Below are 19,864 nucleotides of genomic sequence, written 5' to 3' on the forward strand. Positions count from 1 at the left end.
TTAAACAGCGCCAATGTATCGATGGTAAAAATCTTCTTCATATAATGAAAAATGAAAATTTCGAAAGAAAGAATTTTCAACTGATTCATTTTTTGCAGCTGCCAGTTTTACGAACTCCTTCATTAAAACAAACAATTTCTCTCTTCTCACTTAATTAGCAGTTAAGCTAAGTTCCACAACTTCCAATATATGAAATCAACTTATGTAATCCTTTATAAGCAATCTTTTTTATCTACATCAAACTAGTCGCCAAATTCAACTCATTAAATTGACTATCTCAACAGAAACACAAAATCCAATACTTGTATTACCCTCAATAGTTCAGGGATACAACTAGTCGTGTGTTCACATTTTCTTGTGGTTCAGAACAATATTTGTTCTTATTCAAGCTCACCCTAATTAACCTCATTCTTTTCATCAACCCTTTGATCAAGTACGTCAGATCTCAAGTCTGATTGTACCCATAGAATTGTGGTAAGAGCGTCTAGTAGCATCATCCCATAATCCTTAGGTATCACTGATAGTACCTGCAAGAACTTTAAGTTTAATTAATGTATAGTATAGTCTCTTCAACTCATATAACCCAATCAAATCTGCAATCATTGGTATATCGAGATTTTCAAATGAATTTGACAACAATATGATGTATCTTACCATGTCCAAAGATTCCTTGTACTATTAACTCATTAGATAATATAAGACATCTTCACCCATAGGTGAGCGGTGAATCCCAAACTACAATACATTGACTCTTACGTATTTTGAAACTACACTCAACCTCGCCACCTGATGACCTTCAATGTAGTTGGTAAACGAATTAAAGTGCATGCTAGTACGTAGATCCTCCACGTTGTCCCAAGTCAAAGGACTAATAGTGTACAATCATAACCACGAACTATTCCACTCGATAAGTGATACCCACTTGGAAATTCCAATGGAGAGTTATTCACTGCATCATCAAATGATCACCCATTTGTATAAATTGACACCTCAATGTCCTTACCAATGAAATATGACATTTACATCAGATATACTAGTCTCAAGCTCGAGCAAACTTTATCCTTATTTTAGGTGGCTGAATCTTCTAGGAACCAGTTTAGAATATACAGTATGTTTCCTAATGAATTTTATGATATTATATTGAGAGACATAACTCATAGTACCTATTGTATATTTAAGACATTATCTATGTAGCTTACATGAGTACACAAATAAATTAAATGTCATAAATGGATAAATTGTAAAATATTATTAAAATAATATTATTTTACATAAATGTTAATAAAACTCAACCCACAAATTAAATCGTTGTGCACCTACTCTAACACTTGGTATAGAGGGAAACCATTGAATGAAAAGGGAAATAACATAAACACCATCAGCAACAGAAACATCCTGGTCTATATCAGCAAGAATATCGGAAGCATAACGTCCTTCCCTCCAAAATGGCTTATACATTGCTACATTAGCACGATGTGCAATTCCCCTTGATGTCCCCAAGGCATATCCAAAAAAAAAAGAATCATCGACATAATTTCCAGCAGCTGTGGATGAGGTGTGTGTGCCATGACCCGTACTGGTGTCTCTTCCAGAATTCATACTCATGGTGATAATAGAATTCGCGGCTTTACTCCCTTGTTAAAGTAGCAGATTCCAATGAGCTTTTTGTTACACATGGAGGAATTGAAATCTTGTCCTTCATCGCGTATTCCCTTCCACGTTGCAGGAATTTATGTCAACCCATCATCTCTTGAAGATTAGACTCGCGGGCCACACACCGGTGTCAATAACACCGACAATCATGTCCTTGCCATAATCAGATGGTAGCCATAACCCAATGAGATGATTCAAAGATAGGAATTCAAATGTACGAGTGGTGTCAAGTGTGACATTTCTATCACAATAAGCAGAGAAAAATCCTGGCACTTTCTTCGGTGCTTCTAATTCATCATATGACTTGGCACTGAATCCGTGTAATGCACTGTCGTAATATAAACTAGGCTTCGTGGTACCCGATACAGGTTCAGTTATTCAATACTCCCTGATTTCAAGGCATCAACCATAAAGGAATACCAATGGTTATGGCTTTGTTAAGTCTCGGGCATGAAGGATTTGTCCATATGGACAAACTTGGCCGCTCGGCTAAAAAAAATTGGCATGAAAAAAGAAGCAACATAAACAATAATATAGGGGAAATGTCACGTCGGAAATGACATCAAATTAAATAATTTTCGGATAACAATAATCAGAAATTCAGTGATCAAAAATAACAATAATCGTGTTTCATAAATACAGTCAAATCGCTATGTACCTTATTACTAAACTGTTATATAAGTCCTCTTTATGTTATTCTTCTAAGAGAAGAAGTCAGTATTCAATAGTAAGCAATAATCAGAAATTAGCAGTGTTCAAAATATGAATATCTATCATTTAGTTCATAATTACTTAGCACACAAAAATCAGTAATCATATTTTCATAAACACCGTACATTTAAAATATACATACAAATATATTTTATTTTGACATGGAATATACAATTTAAAACAAAAGTCCACTTACCAAAAATAAGTATGCAAAACTTTTATCATATATATATAATCTCACACCCCGAAACTCAGGGTTGACACCGGCGTTGTTTAACAATCACACAATCGAAAACAACCAGCCTCGTAGCACAGTATAAACCGAAACCAGTTTATATATCATAATTCAAGGAAATAACAATTGTCTTTACAATCCCGAAATCAAAACGACAGAGTTTAATGAGGAAACGTAAAACTGAATAATCATAATAACTTTAACTTAATCTGAATTCTTGAACATTCACCATCCCCAGAATTGTTCAGACTCTTCTTCCTCGAGTTCTTCCTCAGGCTTATCTAGGAAAGGGTTGTAAGGGGATGAGTATTCTGAGAATACTCAGTAAGTGGGGGCATATCGAGCACAATAAAATAACATGCATAAATTTCAAACACATGACTTGCATACATAATCCATAGCACATGCGTAACATTGACCAGCACTGAGATTCATCTATTTTCTATGATTTAATGATATCAGTCACTAATTTTTACTCTTCTAAGGGGGCGAGGCCGTATAGCGGTTATATCCCCCACCGCGTAAGGGTACGTCATGGTTGGGATTCCCACCCATATACAGTCGACTCCTCACAGTGCTCAAAATCGTATGACAAACACAAGAAAGAAGTAGAAGAAGAATTGTACTCGACTATTTTCGAAAACCGAACACATGCATAAATCCGAAAATTTCAAGTGTAAAACAAGCCCACTTACAATATTTTGGATGCTAAAACGTGGATGCTTGGCTTTGGGAATTGGATCGCTTCTCGTTCTTGCTTGGACAGGGCTTCGGCTTCGATTTCTATCCTACTTCGGGACGATTTTCGGGCAGAGTTTTGGCTAGGGGAGCTGCTTAAATTTCGAAATTTCAGCAAGGGATTTTTGAAATTTGTGGTGTTAGAATGAGTAAGAATGATGGAGTATTTATAGGTGGAGGGATCCCATATTTTCGAAATTATGCTTGTACAAGTGCATGTATTAATATCTTGACAATAAGGATTTTTCATATAAAAATATTCTCCAATATGTATATCTTATTTTAATACAATAATCAAAAATCTTATGCTAAAAATTTCCTTACAAGTATTTAATTATATGGTGAGAAAACTGGTTCTTACATAAAAGCTCACTTACAGATTGTAGAACAAATATAAAAATCCTCAATGTTGGAATGAACTTTGAATGATAAGCATCTAGATAAGTCTTACGTATAGAATGATTAATAGAATTTTGGTGTTGATTTTGTCTAGTGTTGAGCCAATATTTATGGGCTCCACATATAGAAGTTGAATAGCCACCATTATGTCTCTCCTTAATGGTAATAATTCCACCTTAATACCTATTATAACTTCTTGATACTTCAGTTTCTTGATACCCTTTATATTTTTGGATTTTTGGGGCATTTTGTGTTGCAAATATGGATAATATATTAACATGATGACTGAAATGAACGATGACTCTTTTTAATTCAGAGTTGAATTTATATTCATTATTTGCTCCTGTCCAATAAAAATCCTCAAAACACGTCCTTGCATAAAATTTTCCTTGCACGATTTGACGAAAATTTTCGAGTTTTCACATGAAAACTTCATTTTCTCGAATATATGGTTGGACACGTTGAATGAAGCAATACACTATTTATAGACACATCTTTGGTTAATCTTTGGTTCTTTCTTTTCAACTATTTGACATTAAAAACTTCACTCTAACATTTGTGCCGTCCTGGTTCCAGATAACGAATACTACGTCAATAAAAAGGATAGAATAGCCGTCCTGTCAAATATAATTTATTTGGAGTTTAGTCTTTTTTGTTTGTTTGTGTATTTTGAATAAAGTTTCCATCTTATTGTATAACAAAGATCTCAACAATGGTAAAAACTTGTGTGAGACGATCTCACGGTCGTATTTTGTGAGACTGATCTCTTATTTGGGTCATCCATGAAAAGTATTACTTTTTATGCTAAGAGTACTACTTTTTATTGTAAATATCGGTAGGGTTGACCCATCTCATTGATAAAGATTCATGAGACCGTCTCACAAGAGACCTACTACTAAACAAATGAGAGGAGCCACGTCAATATGAGGGTCTATCTCACCATCTTAATTTCGAATAAAATGTCTTTTGATCATAGTTATGAGTATTATAATTTATAATTGCATCCTAAAAAGGGAAAATTTGCATACATATATATATATATATATATATATATATATATATATATAATTAAATTAGTCTTTTAAGTTCGCCATGCTACATTTTTTTTACTAATACAAAAATTATCACTATTATTTTGTTTATAGATTATACTTGAAACAAAATTTTTTTGGCATGACTGCATGAAACTCAAGCGCGGGTGGTAGCCGGTTGGTTCATTGGGTAGTAGTATAATAAAATTTTGTATAATGGGATAACAAATTGAAAAAAAATGGATAACATAATTATTTGAATTTCAGTTAATGATTTCAAATAAATTAATTTTTTAAAATGTTAGTTTACTTGCAACGTTTTAGTAAATGATTATAACTTTTGTAAATATAATATTACTTAAGAATTTGTACAAAAACTCTTGGAAGTCGGTCTCATGGATGAATTTTATATTAAAAATATTTTATTTGAGTCACCATAAAAAATTATAATTTTTTATGTAAAAAAGTATCATTAAGTTGATCCGTCTTACAATAAAGAACGTCTTTTGTTTCTTAAAAAATTGTCCAATTTATCTATTTTTTTATCAGGTTCTGAAATTCTGAAACAGATTGATATGGTGTATGTGAAACAAGCAAGAACAGTCGAGTATTCAAAACTTCAATGATCGAAACAAGGGAGGATAAAATACATTAGGGACTATTAACTTGATATTTCACAATTCCCAGAAACTAGTCATTGTTCACCCCTGGAGATACCACAATGGGACTTCTCACCGTACGTTTGCCATTCACTTCAACCCAAGTGATTGAACCATACGTGACCTTAGAATCACTACTACTCCGGTAACGAATCGTTAGTGTATAGCTCTGCTTCTCGTTTTTCTTCCGAAACACAAGAGTTTCCGGCGAAACCGTGATCGTTGAACCCTGTGGTGTTTCCAACTTATAGATGTATGTGGCTGCACCGGTCCCGACATTTGTCACAGTTCTCTTGAATTTCCGGGTTAATCTGGATGTTTTATCTTGCACCTCGTATAGAGCCATGAAAGACGGGTAATTCAGATCAGATGACGGATTCGAACAGTTGTAGCTTGATCTTATGATGGTTTTAGTTTGTTCTAGAGTGAAATTCATTGAGCAGACAAGATTGACGTAGTCTTGGGGGGTGGCATCGTAAACAAGACCTGGATCAAGTGCTCGGTTTGGATCAACTTGCCCTGCTCCTATGCCAAGAGGCGTTGCGACTCGATCATCAAAGCCCATGTCCTTAATTGGTTCTCCAGTATTATCAAACGGATTTGCTGTGGTCATCATGGCGGACTGAACCGCGGCAGGGCTCCACTCTGGGTGCGCAGCAATTAGAAGCGCAGATATTCCGGAAATGTGAGGACATGCCATCGAAGTTCCGGACATGAGAGTGTAGTCTGTGGACAAGAAGACACTGTTCCCGACTTGTGGCCCGATAACATTGGGATTATTTGCTGCTAAAATCAACACTCCAGGTGCAGTTATGTCAGGTTTCAAGATTCCAGGATAGCTTCGTGCAGGGCCTCTGGACGAAGACGCTGACAGTGCCGGAGCAGCTCTCGGCTCTGTCCCGATAAGAGTTTGTTGGAAATCAATGGTTGCTCTCGCTGTATCGTTGTTTTTTGCATATTTGATCACAACTTGTGCTTCTTTCGGGGTGATCACCACTCCTGGATGAGGAAAAGAAATGGATCGGAGTATACTGGTATCTTCAGATATGATGATTGCTGCTCGGACATTAGACTGGGTCAGATACCTCATTAAGAAAAAGAAATCCGTGGTTTCATCGGTTTGATTGCATACAATTATGCTATCGTTGGGAGCTTCAGCAAGCAATTCGGTAGAGTTGCAGGCGGATAAGGTCGAATTGTAAACTAGAGGCAAGTTTCTAACCACAGCTCGCAGAGGGAACATAGTCCATCCCGTGATCCTTTTCCCGTTTCCAAGAGTTAAGGTTCCGGCAAACCACCGATCCACAGTTCCTGATGCCACCACAAAAGCCCATGGAATCCCCTCAAGCAAAGTTGCTGTACTCGGGCCTCGGTTTCCAGCTGAGACAGACACAAGAATTCCCTTCTCTCGAGCCCCAAAGCCCGCAATGGCAATCGGGTTCTCGTACAAATCTGTATTTCTATAACTCAAAGAAATCGAAAGCACATCGACCCCATCAGCCACAGCCTGATCAATCCCAGCAAGAGCATCAGATTCCAAACTGCCCTCATTCCAAAGGACCTTATAAGCCGCCAACCTAGCTCTTGGAGCAACCCCTCTTGCTGTCCCTGGAGCATAACCAAAGAACGAGACACCATCCACAAAATTACCGGCCGCAGTGGATCCAACATGCGTGCCGTGACCATCGTCGTCCCTAGCAGAATTCATAGTAATAGTGACCCCCGGATTCGCAGCTCGAACTCCGGCATTGAAATATTGTGCTCCGATGAGTTTCTTGTTGCACAACGATGAATTGAATTCTTCCCCTTCTTGACATTTTCCCTTCCATTTTGCTGGAATCTCAGTCATCCCATTATCTTTAAAACTCGGGCTTTCAGGCCAAACGCCACTGTCAACGACACCAATGATAGCATCTTCCCCATACTCAGATGCGGGCCACAGCCCGGAAACAGTGTTGAGAGACAGGAACTTATAGGTATGCGTAGTGTCTGGCGTGACAATACCATCTTCATAAGCTGAAAGGAATCCAGGTGACTTCCTCAAAGCTTCCAATTCATCTTTCGACACCACTGCACTGAATCCATGGAACGCATTGTCGTATGTATAAACATGCTTCGGCCCCAGTCCGTTTCCGTTCAATGATTTGACCGATTCAAGTATGGAAGAGTACCAATAATGGTGACTGGAAAATGCCTTAGGCATGGAGGACTTGTCCATATGGACAATGTACGTAGATCTTTGCGCCGAAGATTGACAAACATGATGAAACAAAAGACACCAAGAGAACAAAATCAGAAAAACTGATCGAAGCAGGTCCATTTTTTGTTTTTGAATAAAATTGTTACACAAACGCCATTGATTTTGTTCGTCTGTCAAAGTGCAGGCGACTCTAGAATTGTTTTTCCTACTTTTGTTCAATATTTTTATCTATTATCATATCTTATCTGATTTTCTGAGTCATTTCTCCATTATTTAATTCATCAAATTCAATCTGTCAACGTCTACCATAATTGCACCACAACTCGCGATAAACTAGCTGAAAGGGACATGAAAGTTACTTCGGCCAAAGTTCGATCATGTTCTTGAATCCAAATATTAACTCCATCTTTGCAAAAAAAAAAATGCAACTACTCTGCTAACCGTGAAGGAGAATCCCATTGTATGTGGATAAATTTCATTTATTTTTCGAAAATATTGAGGTAAAATGATATCATCTTAAAATTTTCTTTCCGACCACTTCCCCCATGTAGTAAAAAAAATCAGCATATATTATTCTACAAGTGTCGGTGGTGCATAGACTTCATTCCAAATAGGGTAGCTATAGTCAAGAAAGGTAGAGAAATACAATAGTTTCAAACATCAAATATGTGACAGTGGCACCACCAACAGAAACAAGAAACATATTCACCTCACATTGATCTATTAATATATTTTTTGGCAAAAACTTGTGTGAGACGGTCTCACTGATCGTATTTTGTGAGACAAATCTTTTATTTGGGTCATCCATGAAAAAGTATTACTTTTTATGCTAAGAGTATTACTTTTTATTGTGAATATCAGTAGAGTTGACTCGTCTCATATATAAAGATTCGTGAGACCGTCTCACAAAAAACCTACTCATACTTTTTTCAAACTTGAATATTGGACGATTATTTTAAATCTATAATTTTTTTAAGATTTACATGTGATCTACCAAATGATTTATACATCAAATTAATGGAGGGTCCCTAAATCTTGAAAAATCTTGCATTATTTGCTGTAAAAGTACACCTAGTAAGCTTTTCCTTTTGCTTCTATTTTCATAATCATTATGTGGCATGCACAATTAATTTGATTTTTTCCAAAAAAAAAAAAAAATGCCATTAATAATTTGTTAAATAGATACAGTTCCAAGCGCAATAAAAAAAAAAAATTATTGGATTCATGGAATAGCTAGCAAATATCAATTGTACATAACGAATTATTGATGATACAAAAATTAACAATTCCTCAACCAACGTTAAGACAAATAGTTATCCGTAGATATTATGATTTAAATATTATTTTAGATTAGGGCGGAATTGTAGAAACTTGTAGTGTAGCCATCGGCCTTATGTTACACTGGGGAAGAACCAGATCCAAATATTAAAATATCCCCAAGAAAAAAAGGAAGATCTAAACTTTTGAGGATGTTTTTGTCTGTTTAAGTTTAAACTCCATATACTTGAAGCAAAAATGAAAAATTCATGCATGTAATGCTCCAATTCCTACGAAAACTGAAAATTTTCCGAACTTATAACGAATTTTCTACACATGACAAAAAAAATCAGAATTCAAAATAATACTTTTCAAGCTTAAATTAGTGTATAGTAGAAATTATTGCATCTTGTTTAGTATATATATATATATATATATATATATATATATATATATATATATTATATACAGGCAGAAAATTGAAAAAAAAAAAAAAATTTGATGTTACCTCGAGTAAAAATATATTCATGACAACTGATGGAGTTGGATCACCTATTAATATGGAAGTCATCAACGGTGCACAAGGAGACTAGTGGAGTTTCTACAGAGAATCGAGTCACTCAAGTTGCCTTGAGTAACTGCCGTTAACTGAAGTCAAGGCTCGAGTGCAGTGGGCGGATTAGCTCATATAAAGGTGGACAAAAGGGCCGGAGGAAAAATATACAGAACAATTCTTCTGCGGATATTTGAGAGCATTGAGTCTTGCACTTACATCCTGTAATCGCTTTTTTACTTTCTATTCTTGATGAGAGATTGAGAGGATAAACAACGATGATGGTACCAAAATTTTACCTCGGTTCTGTCTGCAGAACAGGTTTTCAAATCTTCATAGGTGATTGGGTCGGGTAGGAATTCTGGCTCTGCACATAAAAAAAATAGGATTAGGGGGCGTCAGAGAGTTTTTCGACACGGCCCCTCCAATGCTTAAGTCGGTCCGGAGAGCAAACTTAAAGCATAGAGAAATATATTATTGATGTTAAGTGAGCAAGAGAATGTGTATGTAATCGTAGCACATATCTGGTATTTATAGAGGAAAGAGATCAGATATCTTGCCAGAGTAAGACTCCTGCGAGTCCTACTTGAGATAGGAGACTTCAAACACTAGGACTGTACCTCCATGGCGGCTAACACTCTTGCCATATCTTGATTAGATCGATCCGAATCCCGCATTTGGCGGGACTCTTATCTATTTAACGAGAACATCCTCCTAACCTTCAGTCACCTCCGGGCTCAGAATTGCCGACCCCTTAGTAGGCTCGGATTCCTGACAGTGCTGGGGGTTGTGGGCTTGGATTATTGATATGGGCTCAGAATTATGGGCTATGAATTGTTTTGAGATGGTCTCGATCCGCCCAGGTGTACCAAATCTAGGGGCATCAATAGTACCTCCCCTTATTTAGTCTAAAATATGTATGAAGTTTAGACTTAAAAATCTAGTCGGACTCTAAGCCTTTCTTCTAGTATTCTTCTCTTTTTCTCAACTTTTTTTTCGAAAGGTGTTTCTTCGTTCTTGCGTGGCACATCAGACAGTCCTGGAGTCGATCCGTGTAACGAACAAACAGATGGCCAAGATTCTTTGCTAGCTCGGTTCCCGAGGTGTTGATACGCCTGCCCAAGAAAATTCCGACCCTTGATTTTGGTTGATCGGACGACTATCTTGGCCCCCTTGTTCTCTATAAATATGGGTTCCCGTACCATATTCTTACTTTACTCAAGCCCGAGCTGTTACTCTGCAGAAATTTCAAGCAAAATCCCGACCAGCCAACTTCATACCCAAGCCCTTAAAATCCGACCCTTTCTTCAGTAAGTTCATTCACTCTAACTTGGTGTTTTAGGTTTTAAGATGTCTTCCCTTGATGAGTTCAATATCCAAGAGCTATTAGACTACCTAGACGAAGCCTTGTCCCCTACAAGTGAGTCCGAACCCCCTAGATTCGAGCCAGGCTCCTCTAAGCCCTTAGAAATCGAGGAAATGAGGGATGGGAGCGAGAATCCCGAGCACTTTCTTTTATAATATCGGCAGGCAGCACTGCTGTAGGTTTCGGACTTTCTTGTCCGGCCATACCCCATAATCCGAGCACTTTCTTGTCCAATCTCGGCAGGCAGCAATGCTTACGTTCCATACAACATACTGTAGGGTGTTTCTTTGGTCGCAGTCCGGGCTGTGGTTCGGTAAGACCAGAGTAAGCTTGGGAGCTCATCTGCCCAGCTGCCCTGTGCCTCGTCTAGCCGAGCTTCCAACGCCTGTACTATTGACCTGTTAGTGACCTCAACTTGTTCATTGCCTTGAGGGTAGGCCACATATGTAAATAGCTGTTGAATTTTCATTTTTTCACACCAGGCGCTAACTTTTGATCGCAGAACTGTCTTCCATTGTCAGAAATGAGTCTTCGAGGTATTCCACATCGGCATACGACATTTTTCCACGGGAATTTCAAGGCTTCATTTTTTGTAATCCTCGCTAGTGGCTCGGCCTCCACCCACTTGGAAAAGTAGTCAATTTGCGACCAACAGGAACCTCCTTTGTCCTAGCCCATTAGGAAGGACCCAATAATGTACATGCTCTCATTGATCGAACGGACATGATGCCACGACCGCCTTAATGAGTTCTTCTGGCTTTTTTTGTAGGTTGGCATGTTTATGAAAGCTTTGACTAGGGCGGAGGCATGTTTCTTCAAAGTTGGCTAGAAAAATCCATCCAGTAATGTTTTACAGGCAAGGGTCATACTTCCTAGGTGGTTTCCACAGCATCTCTCATGTATTTCATAAGGACGTAATTAGCTTATGTTTCTCCCGGACATTTCAGGAGTGGCCGGGAGAAGGACCTCTTGAACAAGATGTCCTCAACCATTACAAATTGGAGAGCCCTTCTTTTTATTTATTTTGCTGTTTTTTCTTCTCCAAACAATCTGGCATGGTTTAGATATTGGTGGATATCATATCTTCAATCTCTTTTTGCCACCTCGGCAATTACGTCATCCAACTGTTCGAGTTGAGACGGCCCATCGAGTCGGGCTCGGATGCTTGGTCCAGAGCACTGGCCAATTTGGCCAGTCGATCTGCTTTCTGATTATCTGCCCTGGGTATCAACCCTAGGATGAGTTTGGAGAATCCTTCCTTGGCTTTTTCCAGCGCTCGGGCATATTGATCATTTTATCACCCTTCACGTCGAACTTCCCATTACTTTGTTGGACGGTTAGTTTGGAATCTGAGTATAAGACAGCATGGGAAATTTCCAGATTGAGGGCTGGTTTGAGTCCAAGCAAGAGCGCCTCATACTTTGCTTCATTTTTCGATGCTCTGAAATCCAACAAGACCGAAATTCTAGTCTTTTCTTCCCATGGGGAGACGAGCACAATGCCGAGCCCGCTTTCTATCTGGAAAGAAGATCCGTCTATGAAAATCTTCCACTATTCCTCTTGTTCTAGCTGTACAGTTTATGCCTGGAAATCGGCCAGGGCTTGCGCTTTTATTGCTGTTCGGGATTCATACTTGATGTCATATTCACTGAGCTCGGTTACCCACTTGATCAATCTTCCTGAGGCGTCTGGGTGTACTGCGATTTTTCCTAGGGCACTGTTGGTCAGGATTGTTATGGGTGTGACATGAGATAAGACCTTAATTTCCTCGCTGTAATGACCATAGCCAAGGCCAGTTTCTCATGAGTTGTGTAATTTAGCTTGGGCCTTCTCAGTGCATAACTGACAAAGTAAACTGGCTGATGGGTTGTTTCTTCTCTTTTGACCAGGACCAAGCTGGTGGCCCGGGGAGTAACTGGCAAGTAGACCAGCATCTCTTCCTCTCGGACCGGTTTGTTGAGAACGAATAGTTCTTTCAAATATGATTTCAATTCCTGGAAGGCCTCTTCACTTTGTTTGTTCCACTCAAAATATTGTCTTTGGGAACACCTTGAAGAAGGGGAAGCTCCGGTTAGCCGACCTAGCTATGAATCAGGCTAGGGCGGTGATCCTTCCAGCCAATCTTTAGGGGAGGATTTCGTCCACATATACTTCAACATTTTTTCCTATATGCGCTCTGAACACCCGGTCCATGAGCCTTTGATTCATAGTATAAATAGAGATAGTATTAACAAATGAACTATTTAATCTTTAAAATAGATAGTTGGTTCAACTTCCTGTAATTTTTTTATCACATGACAACCCACAGCTGCACCATTAAGTGTGTATTAAGTAAATCTCCATACTATTAAGTGTGTATTAGGTAAATCTCTAGACTAACTCAATAGCCTGCAAACTATGCTAGCAAAGTAAACCGTACTAGACAATGTATGTGCGACAGACTCGCCCGAAAAAACGTTTGCAAAAGAAATCGAGCACTCACCTACTCAACCAACTCAGATATTATGTCATGTTTATGTTAACCAGAAGATTTCATAAATATAACTAACATTATGTCATGTGTGTGTTAAATTTTTTCTGTTGTTACTATGTTCAATTAATTTTTTTTTGAAAAAACAATATAACATACGAGAAACTCTTTTTTTGTCATCGAAATATAAAGACGTATACTAGAAGAATGTTCACTAAAACACCAAATGAAAAAAAAAATTTCTCAAATGCAACTCACTTGATATTTACTAGTTTCCAATAAATGTAAGAACAAAAATTCAAAGATTGGGTTAGAAAAAAACCATGCAAGAAAGAATCAACGTCGGATATATACGACCAAAGAAAACTTAAATCTCCAACATGTAATCCAATGATTGACTACGAATGAGTATTAACTTTTAACATCGTTTATCTTCCACGTGGAAGGATACAACTAATCCTCCAGATGAAAGAACTCGAGATTTCAGGAAGGTAGCAAAATGTATAATTACGGGGAAAAAGAAATATTTTTTTTTAAAAAAAGTGAAGTTCATAACTTATATGAGCTTCGTTTAAGTCACGAGCATCCATGGCTATAATAATTCAAGATCCAAGGAACAAAACAATGGCCAAAATGGTCAGCCATGTCTCACGTTTTCAATCCCGTTGTTTTACAAATGGGGCACAAATTTTTTAGCAGGAGCCATTGTTTGATGCAGTCTTTATGAAAGTCGTGGCCGCAGTCCAGCGTTCCAAGGTTGACTCCTTCGCTGTACTCTTCCTGCATCGGATAATCCAGCATTGCAACGAAATGAACACCATGTGATTTTTTTTTTCTTATTGCAGATTTATGATATTTCAAGTAAACAATTTTTCATACCCGACATATACTGCAAGGCTCTGTTTCCGCTGGATTTTCGGCTCCGCTTGTTACATAGTTCTTGTCTTTTAAACGACTGATTATGACCTCTTCGGTCAATCCTGTGCACACGTTACCTATCCGTTCCTCCAAGGCCAATAACTCCTGAAAGAGGGTGTTAAAATTTCGTGGCCATTTGTAAAGTGAAAAGAGGAATAGCGCTTGATATTGGGTATCGAGAATTACAGTTGGTGATACAAATACAACACAAATCTTCTTAACAAAACAACAGTCTAAACATCAAGTGTCAATACTTGTCTCACCTCATAAGTCATGTTATCTACATCCAACCGCATGTCACGATGTCGATCATGTTGATCATGTAGATCAGCCATCCCAAAAAAGACTGAATTATCGAGGATCATCAAGTCCTAGCACACAAACAGAAACAGCCATTGTATAAAGAAGAAACTATTTCGCTTCTCTAAATATCAGCTGATCACCACTGCATACAAACTAAGCCTGTAGAACCACACCTCCCTTAACTACACAAAATAAAGGTACAGAAGATAATCTTCCTCCATCGGTCCATCCCAATTTGAAAATGCCATTTTGAACTAATAGAGTTTTAAAAGAGAGAATATGCATCACGATATCATTCACGGTACTTCTGGAAGGAAAAAAATTATATTCTAGGAAATAACACATGATATATGCTAAGAAGAAAGTGGAAGCGTCCAATTTTGGGACTAAAGGAGTGCATTTTATATCCTGGATTATCAAATTGGACTATATGTACAAGTTTTATGGTACCGAAAGCACAAGGAACTAAATATTGAGCAACAAAATTATAGCATCACATTTGGGGGAAAATAGTTAGATGCCGGTGGTTGCGACGAATGGTCATGCATGATGCACAAGAAAAAGAAGAAAAGAGGGTTAAAAAGCAGAAGCACAAACCTCTAGTCTCAACGCCTCCCCCCTTCGCATAAGATCCAAGACTCGGCGAATCTGCTGTAGATAAATTATATTCAGAAACAAATTGTTTAACGTTTTATATATAATAACAGGAAAGTTTCTTCGATAGTATATGGATATTGAGTGATACAAAACCGGGACAAACAAAGAGTGAGGCATAAAAAATTGGGGTCGTATGAGAAGCAAAGGTCATCTTCAAACATGTGCATCGAGATGAAACAGTGGGGTCATATGAGAACCAAGGGTCATCTTCGAACATGTGCATCGAGATGAAACAGTGGGGTCAGCATGGTTCTAAACATTAATGCACGAGTACATAGGCAGTCGATGAATATATTACGCACATGTTTACAAATGTGTTAGAAAGCACATGAAAACATCAAGAACAAATAAATAAGCCAGCTTAATGCTAGAATACATAAAATTCTGCAAATGGATTATCCATCAAAATCAAATGTTTTGCTCACAGTCTTCTGGGGATTATTCCCTTGCGAGATACACCAAATCACCACAAATCTAATTCTCACATGGCCCACTTAGCCAAACCAATTCATACTAAGAAGTTATGTTTGAATGTCAGGACATCAGAGACCTCGTAGCAAATCCAAATGCATAACACTACAAACTTATAACTAAACAGCCAGTATTCAACTTATCATTGAAGCCTCAACTAGAGGAACATGATTGCTTAACCTCACATAGGATTTCGAATTACCAATTGATCCAATAAAATCAACAGTAAGGCATCTTTAAGGACCACTAATCCAAAAGAAATTATTGAATCCAAGATTCAATCAAGAAACATGATGCGAATCCAATAAGCTGAAATTTAACCAAAATAATTACAAAACTCCAAGGAGATGCAAATGCAGGCAAAAGAATGTACATATGTGTGTGTGTGTGTGTGTGTGTCTATGCATACCTCAGACATAACAGCAGTTCTTCCTTCAGTAGCAGAAGCAAAAACTCGTAGTGAATTAGGTGTTCCAAAAGCACCTTCACGACGTCTATCCAACAATGCTGACCTTTGGTTCGACATACGTTGACCTTGACTACCCGGTCTAAACGTAAATGGCATCTCTTGTGAGGTAGCTGGAGAACTTGTCCGCGTGGCAAGATTACTGCTCTGACCACCCCCAGATTCGGTACCTGCTGAGGATAACAAAGATCTTCGAACAATTTCTGACAGTCTCTGAGGATATTGTGGACATCTTCGATGAGACCAATTAGGTGAAGCAGAATCGAGCCCTGAAGATGTGGCTACCTGAGAAGTAGATGCAGCATTTCCAGCTATATTGTTATTCCCACTAGCAAAGTTCCAGTTTATGGGATAACGAGATGAACTTCTCATCTCACGATCCGGAATAAAGATGCGATGATCCGAAATGCTTATGGGAATGTTTCTTTGAGCAGTTTCATCAAAAAGTCTAGCATCCCTCTCTCCTAAAATAGGAGTGGAAGCAAATGAGCCATTGGTTCTTGAGCTAGATGCTTCATTCCACCTAGACTGAAGATTTCGGCGAACAAAAGGAACTTGCAAAAGAGCTGACTGCCCATGAACACTTCCATTTTCTGCCACAGGAGATGGATTCAAATCTAATAGACGATTGTGTGCAACTAATCTCGACGAATTCTGAGAAGATGAACCATCTACACTTCCAAATTCAACCTCTGTTGAAGATGGATTTACAGGCATTTGATCTTGTCGTTGTCGTTGTCGTTGTCGTCCGTTCGACCGCAAGCTGAAATTCCTGAGAGAATTTTCAGCAGTTCTGGAGGGATTCAAAGAAAATGGACCTGCAGAAACTGCTTCTCCGACATCAATCCTAAGCCTTGAATTTGACCGTTCCGATCCATTATTAATGACAAGGTTGTTGGATATTTGTGCTGGCATTGTATTGTTTCTTGCATCAAGCTGAGCAGATTGTACGGTCCATTGACTTCTTTCCACATTCTGATACGAATTTGAACTCCCAGCTCCAGAAGACTCTCCCACCACTTCAAATATTTTTCTCTTGCAAGAAGCTCGTTGACCATCCAAAGAACCAGACCCGTATTCACTCTCTTCCATTGCACATCCACGAAATCCAGACGGCAACCTCAAAGAATCCGAGGAACCACCAACAGATGTCCTATAACCATTTGACGATCCAACAGAAGCATATGTGTTGCGATGTTCGATTATCTCAACATCATCATCCTCGTTGCTTCCGAATCCAGAACTCATGTTAAGATCCTGCAGAAGGGCTTCCGAGCTGGAATCGCGAGCATGAAGCAACCCATCTGTAGTATAATTGTCATTTGGATTTGCATTAGGAATGTCAAATGAAAAAAAATTAGATTGTTCAAATTGACGTTCTTCTATGGTGAGAGTGGCTCGAGTGTGAGTGCTGATAATATTTTCTGTTTTTCCCTCATTTTGCTCGCCTTGATTCTGTGCAGCACTAGAACTACCGGCACTCCACTCGCCATTCACGCCATCATGTCTTACATGAGGCAGATACGAAATATTGCTGTCACTTGATGATATTCTGTACTCAGGAACAAAATTTTGCGCAGAAGTCTGCATACTATTCCAGGAAATTTGTGAATCTATGCCTGAAGGAACTGATGATAATCCAAGATCAAAACTAGGCAAGGCGGCACTGACAGAACTCCTTTGCCCTTGCATTAGGGCTACCGTTAGATTTCTTCAAATACACACAAATGGTTCGAATACACCTGTGTTGTGGTATCCAACAGTTATGTTCTTCAGCAAATCTTCAAGGATTAATACATTGAAAAGTTCTTGTCACATACTTTACATAAATACACTCAGAGACATATAGGGAAAAATAGCATGAGGAACTAGAAATGACAGCAAAGGAACGTTTCATCTGCTAGTAAGTCAATCAAAATTAAAAACATCTGAGCCCCCAATATTTTTTATCCAAAATAACACATATCACCAGAAATCACTTGATAATCAGCATAAAACGCCGTTATTATCATCACTGAGTAAATATATAAATGCCAAATGCTTTCAGCGCAAACAAGAACATAACATTAATAGTGCTAGTATTCTAACAACAAAAAAAAGAACGAAACAAACAAACTAATGGGTATTTCAAACTTCTCAACATCTTTACAATTTCTATGACTTTTTAAGAATCTGCACGGACGTACAGAGGGCTTGCAGCATTTTTAGCATTTTGAAAGTACTACAAACATATCGGAGAAAAAGGGTGCACAATCTCCTAATTTACAAAAAAATTTCTCATTCATCAGCCGCCCATCACGAAATGGTGGGAACACTAAGATAAGTGGTGAAGGAATTGAAAGGAAAATGTTCACCTCGAAAAAAATCTGGAAAAAATTCGACCTTGAATACCTAACCACAAATCTAACTAAGGGAAAAGCACAAGAGGAATCAGAAGACACTTTAACTTCTAAAACTAGCAAAATATTTGCCCAAATAGAAGATGCTGAACCCATCAGAAAAATGAAAATAGAAACGTAAAAGACAATGCAACGGATGAATCCCAGGAACCAAATGGAACAAATAACCCGAAAGATCAAATTTTTAACCAGTAAAAATTAAAAGAACAAACAGCGTTGAAAAGAGCTAACATGGTGGACTCATTCAAGATCAAGCATGAATAAAAAATTCTGAAACTTTTACCAGCCAGAGAACAGCAGATAGAGCAACAGATGTAAAGGCAAGACCTGAAAACAGCAAAACAGCCATTAGAAAAGTTTTCTTCTTGCAGGTATAAACGGCAAAAACATCAAACAATCATCAAAACCTCCCCCTCCACACCTCTCTTTTCCACATTCAGACACAGAATAAACGAAAACAAATCGAAACAGATAAAACATAAACTCCAAACCTTGTGCAGGAAATTTTAGAGACGGAGAGAAAGAGAGAATAAAAAAGAGTTTCTTGAAATGAGATGAGGATAAAAAAGATGGGAATGAATTGGTGGGTGCTGTGTGAAAAGGAAGAGAAATTGAGAGATGGGTGGAAGGATTAACGAGGACAGTAATCTTTAATTTACTCAAAAACACCCCACCAATAGGCGACAGGGCCACATTCACACCTCTATGCACAGGTAGACAAGAAAATTTTTCAAGAACGCAATAAAAAAGAGAGCTTTCCAATTTTCATTAATGTCCACAATAAATAAATAATTAAACCAAAAGTCAGAAATGTGGAAGGATTCATCTGTGCAGTTTCCAGAGTGTGATGTTAATGAAAATGAAAACTTTGTTTAATATTATACTAATACTAATAATATTACCAAAACCAAAAGGGAAATCCCCATGATAAAGAAAAGGTTAAAACTTTAATTATGGGCTCAGAATTATCACAGTTTCCAAGTCTTTCTCGTGAGAGGAAACGGGCGGAAAGGCTCTTCCTTTGTCTTTGGTTTTCAAAATCTTCACGCCAAGCACCTGTCCCTTGTTTATGCATCCATGCCATCCATCACACGGCTGTTTTTGTACTCGATTCAAGTCTCAATGCGCTCATCTTGGGTATCAGATCAGATCATACTAATTATTCAATATATTTAAATCTTATATTTACTTCACATGAAAAACAAGAAACTAAATATCTTGTATCTTTTGTTTTTTTTTTTTTGTATTTTAATTTGTTATAAAACTTGATCTCAAATCTTTTGTTGTTTAACAACATAAATTTTTTCGATATATCTTACAATTTGTTACTATTATTAACCAAGAAATTTGTCGTTTTTACGTTCTTTATCAATGCAGT

The 19,864-nt window shown here is 37.9% G+C and overlaps 2 protein-coding genes across 6 annotated transcripts; both read right to left on the reverse strand.

Moving 5' to 3' along the window:
• Positions 1-5,390: 5,390 nt before the first annotated feature.
• Positions 5,391-7,857, reverse strand: LOC142545113 (subtilisin-like protease SBT3). Its single transcript, XM_075652082.1, has one exon. The coding sequence runs from the start codon at positions 7,744-7,746 to the stop codon at positions 5,458-5,460; it is 2,289 nt and encodes a 762-aa protein (XP_075508197.1). The 5' UTR covers positions 7,747-7,857; the 3' UTR covers positions 5,391-5,457.
• A 5,743-nt stretch (positions 7,858-13,600) lies between these two features.
• On the reverse strand, positions 13,601-19,243 carry LOC142545114 (E3 ubiquitin-protein ligase MBR2-like). Of its 5 annotated transcripts, none has more exons than XM_075652086.1 (7): positions 18,978-19,243; positions 18,770-18,813; positions 16,031-17,829; positions 15,091-15,144; positions 14,454-14,561; positions 14,152-14,295; positions 13,601-14,052 (listed from the first exon to the last, which is right to left on the reverse strand). In XM_075652086.1, exons 3-7 carry the CDS (start codon positions 17,777-17,779, stop codon positions 13,921-13,923), a joined length of 2,187 nt encoding a protein of 728 aa, XP_075508201.1. In that variant the 5' UTR covers positions 17,780-17,829; positions 18,770-18,813; positions 18,978-19,243; the 3' UTR covers positions 13,601-13,920. The 5 variants fall into 5 exon arrangements, with proteins under 5 accessions (XP_075508201.1, XP_075508199.1, XP_075508200.1 ...); XM_075652084.1 differs by having other exon boundaries at positions 16,031-17,868; XM_075652085.1 differs by lacking the exon at positions 18,978-19,243 and adding an exon at positions 18,908-18,926 and having other exon boundaries at positions 16,031-17,868.
• Between the last annotated feature and the right edge of the window lie 621 nt (positions 19,244-19,864).

The sequence above is a fragment of the Primulina tabacum genome, chromosome 5, assembly GCF_025594145.1.
Source record: "Primulina tabacum isolate GXHZ01 chromosome 5, ASM2559414v2, whole genome shotgun sequence".
NCBI classification, from domain to species: Eukaryota; Viridiplantae; Streptophyta; class Magnoliopsida; order Lamiales; family Gesneriaceae; genus Primulina; species Primulina tabacum.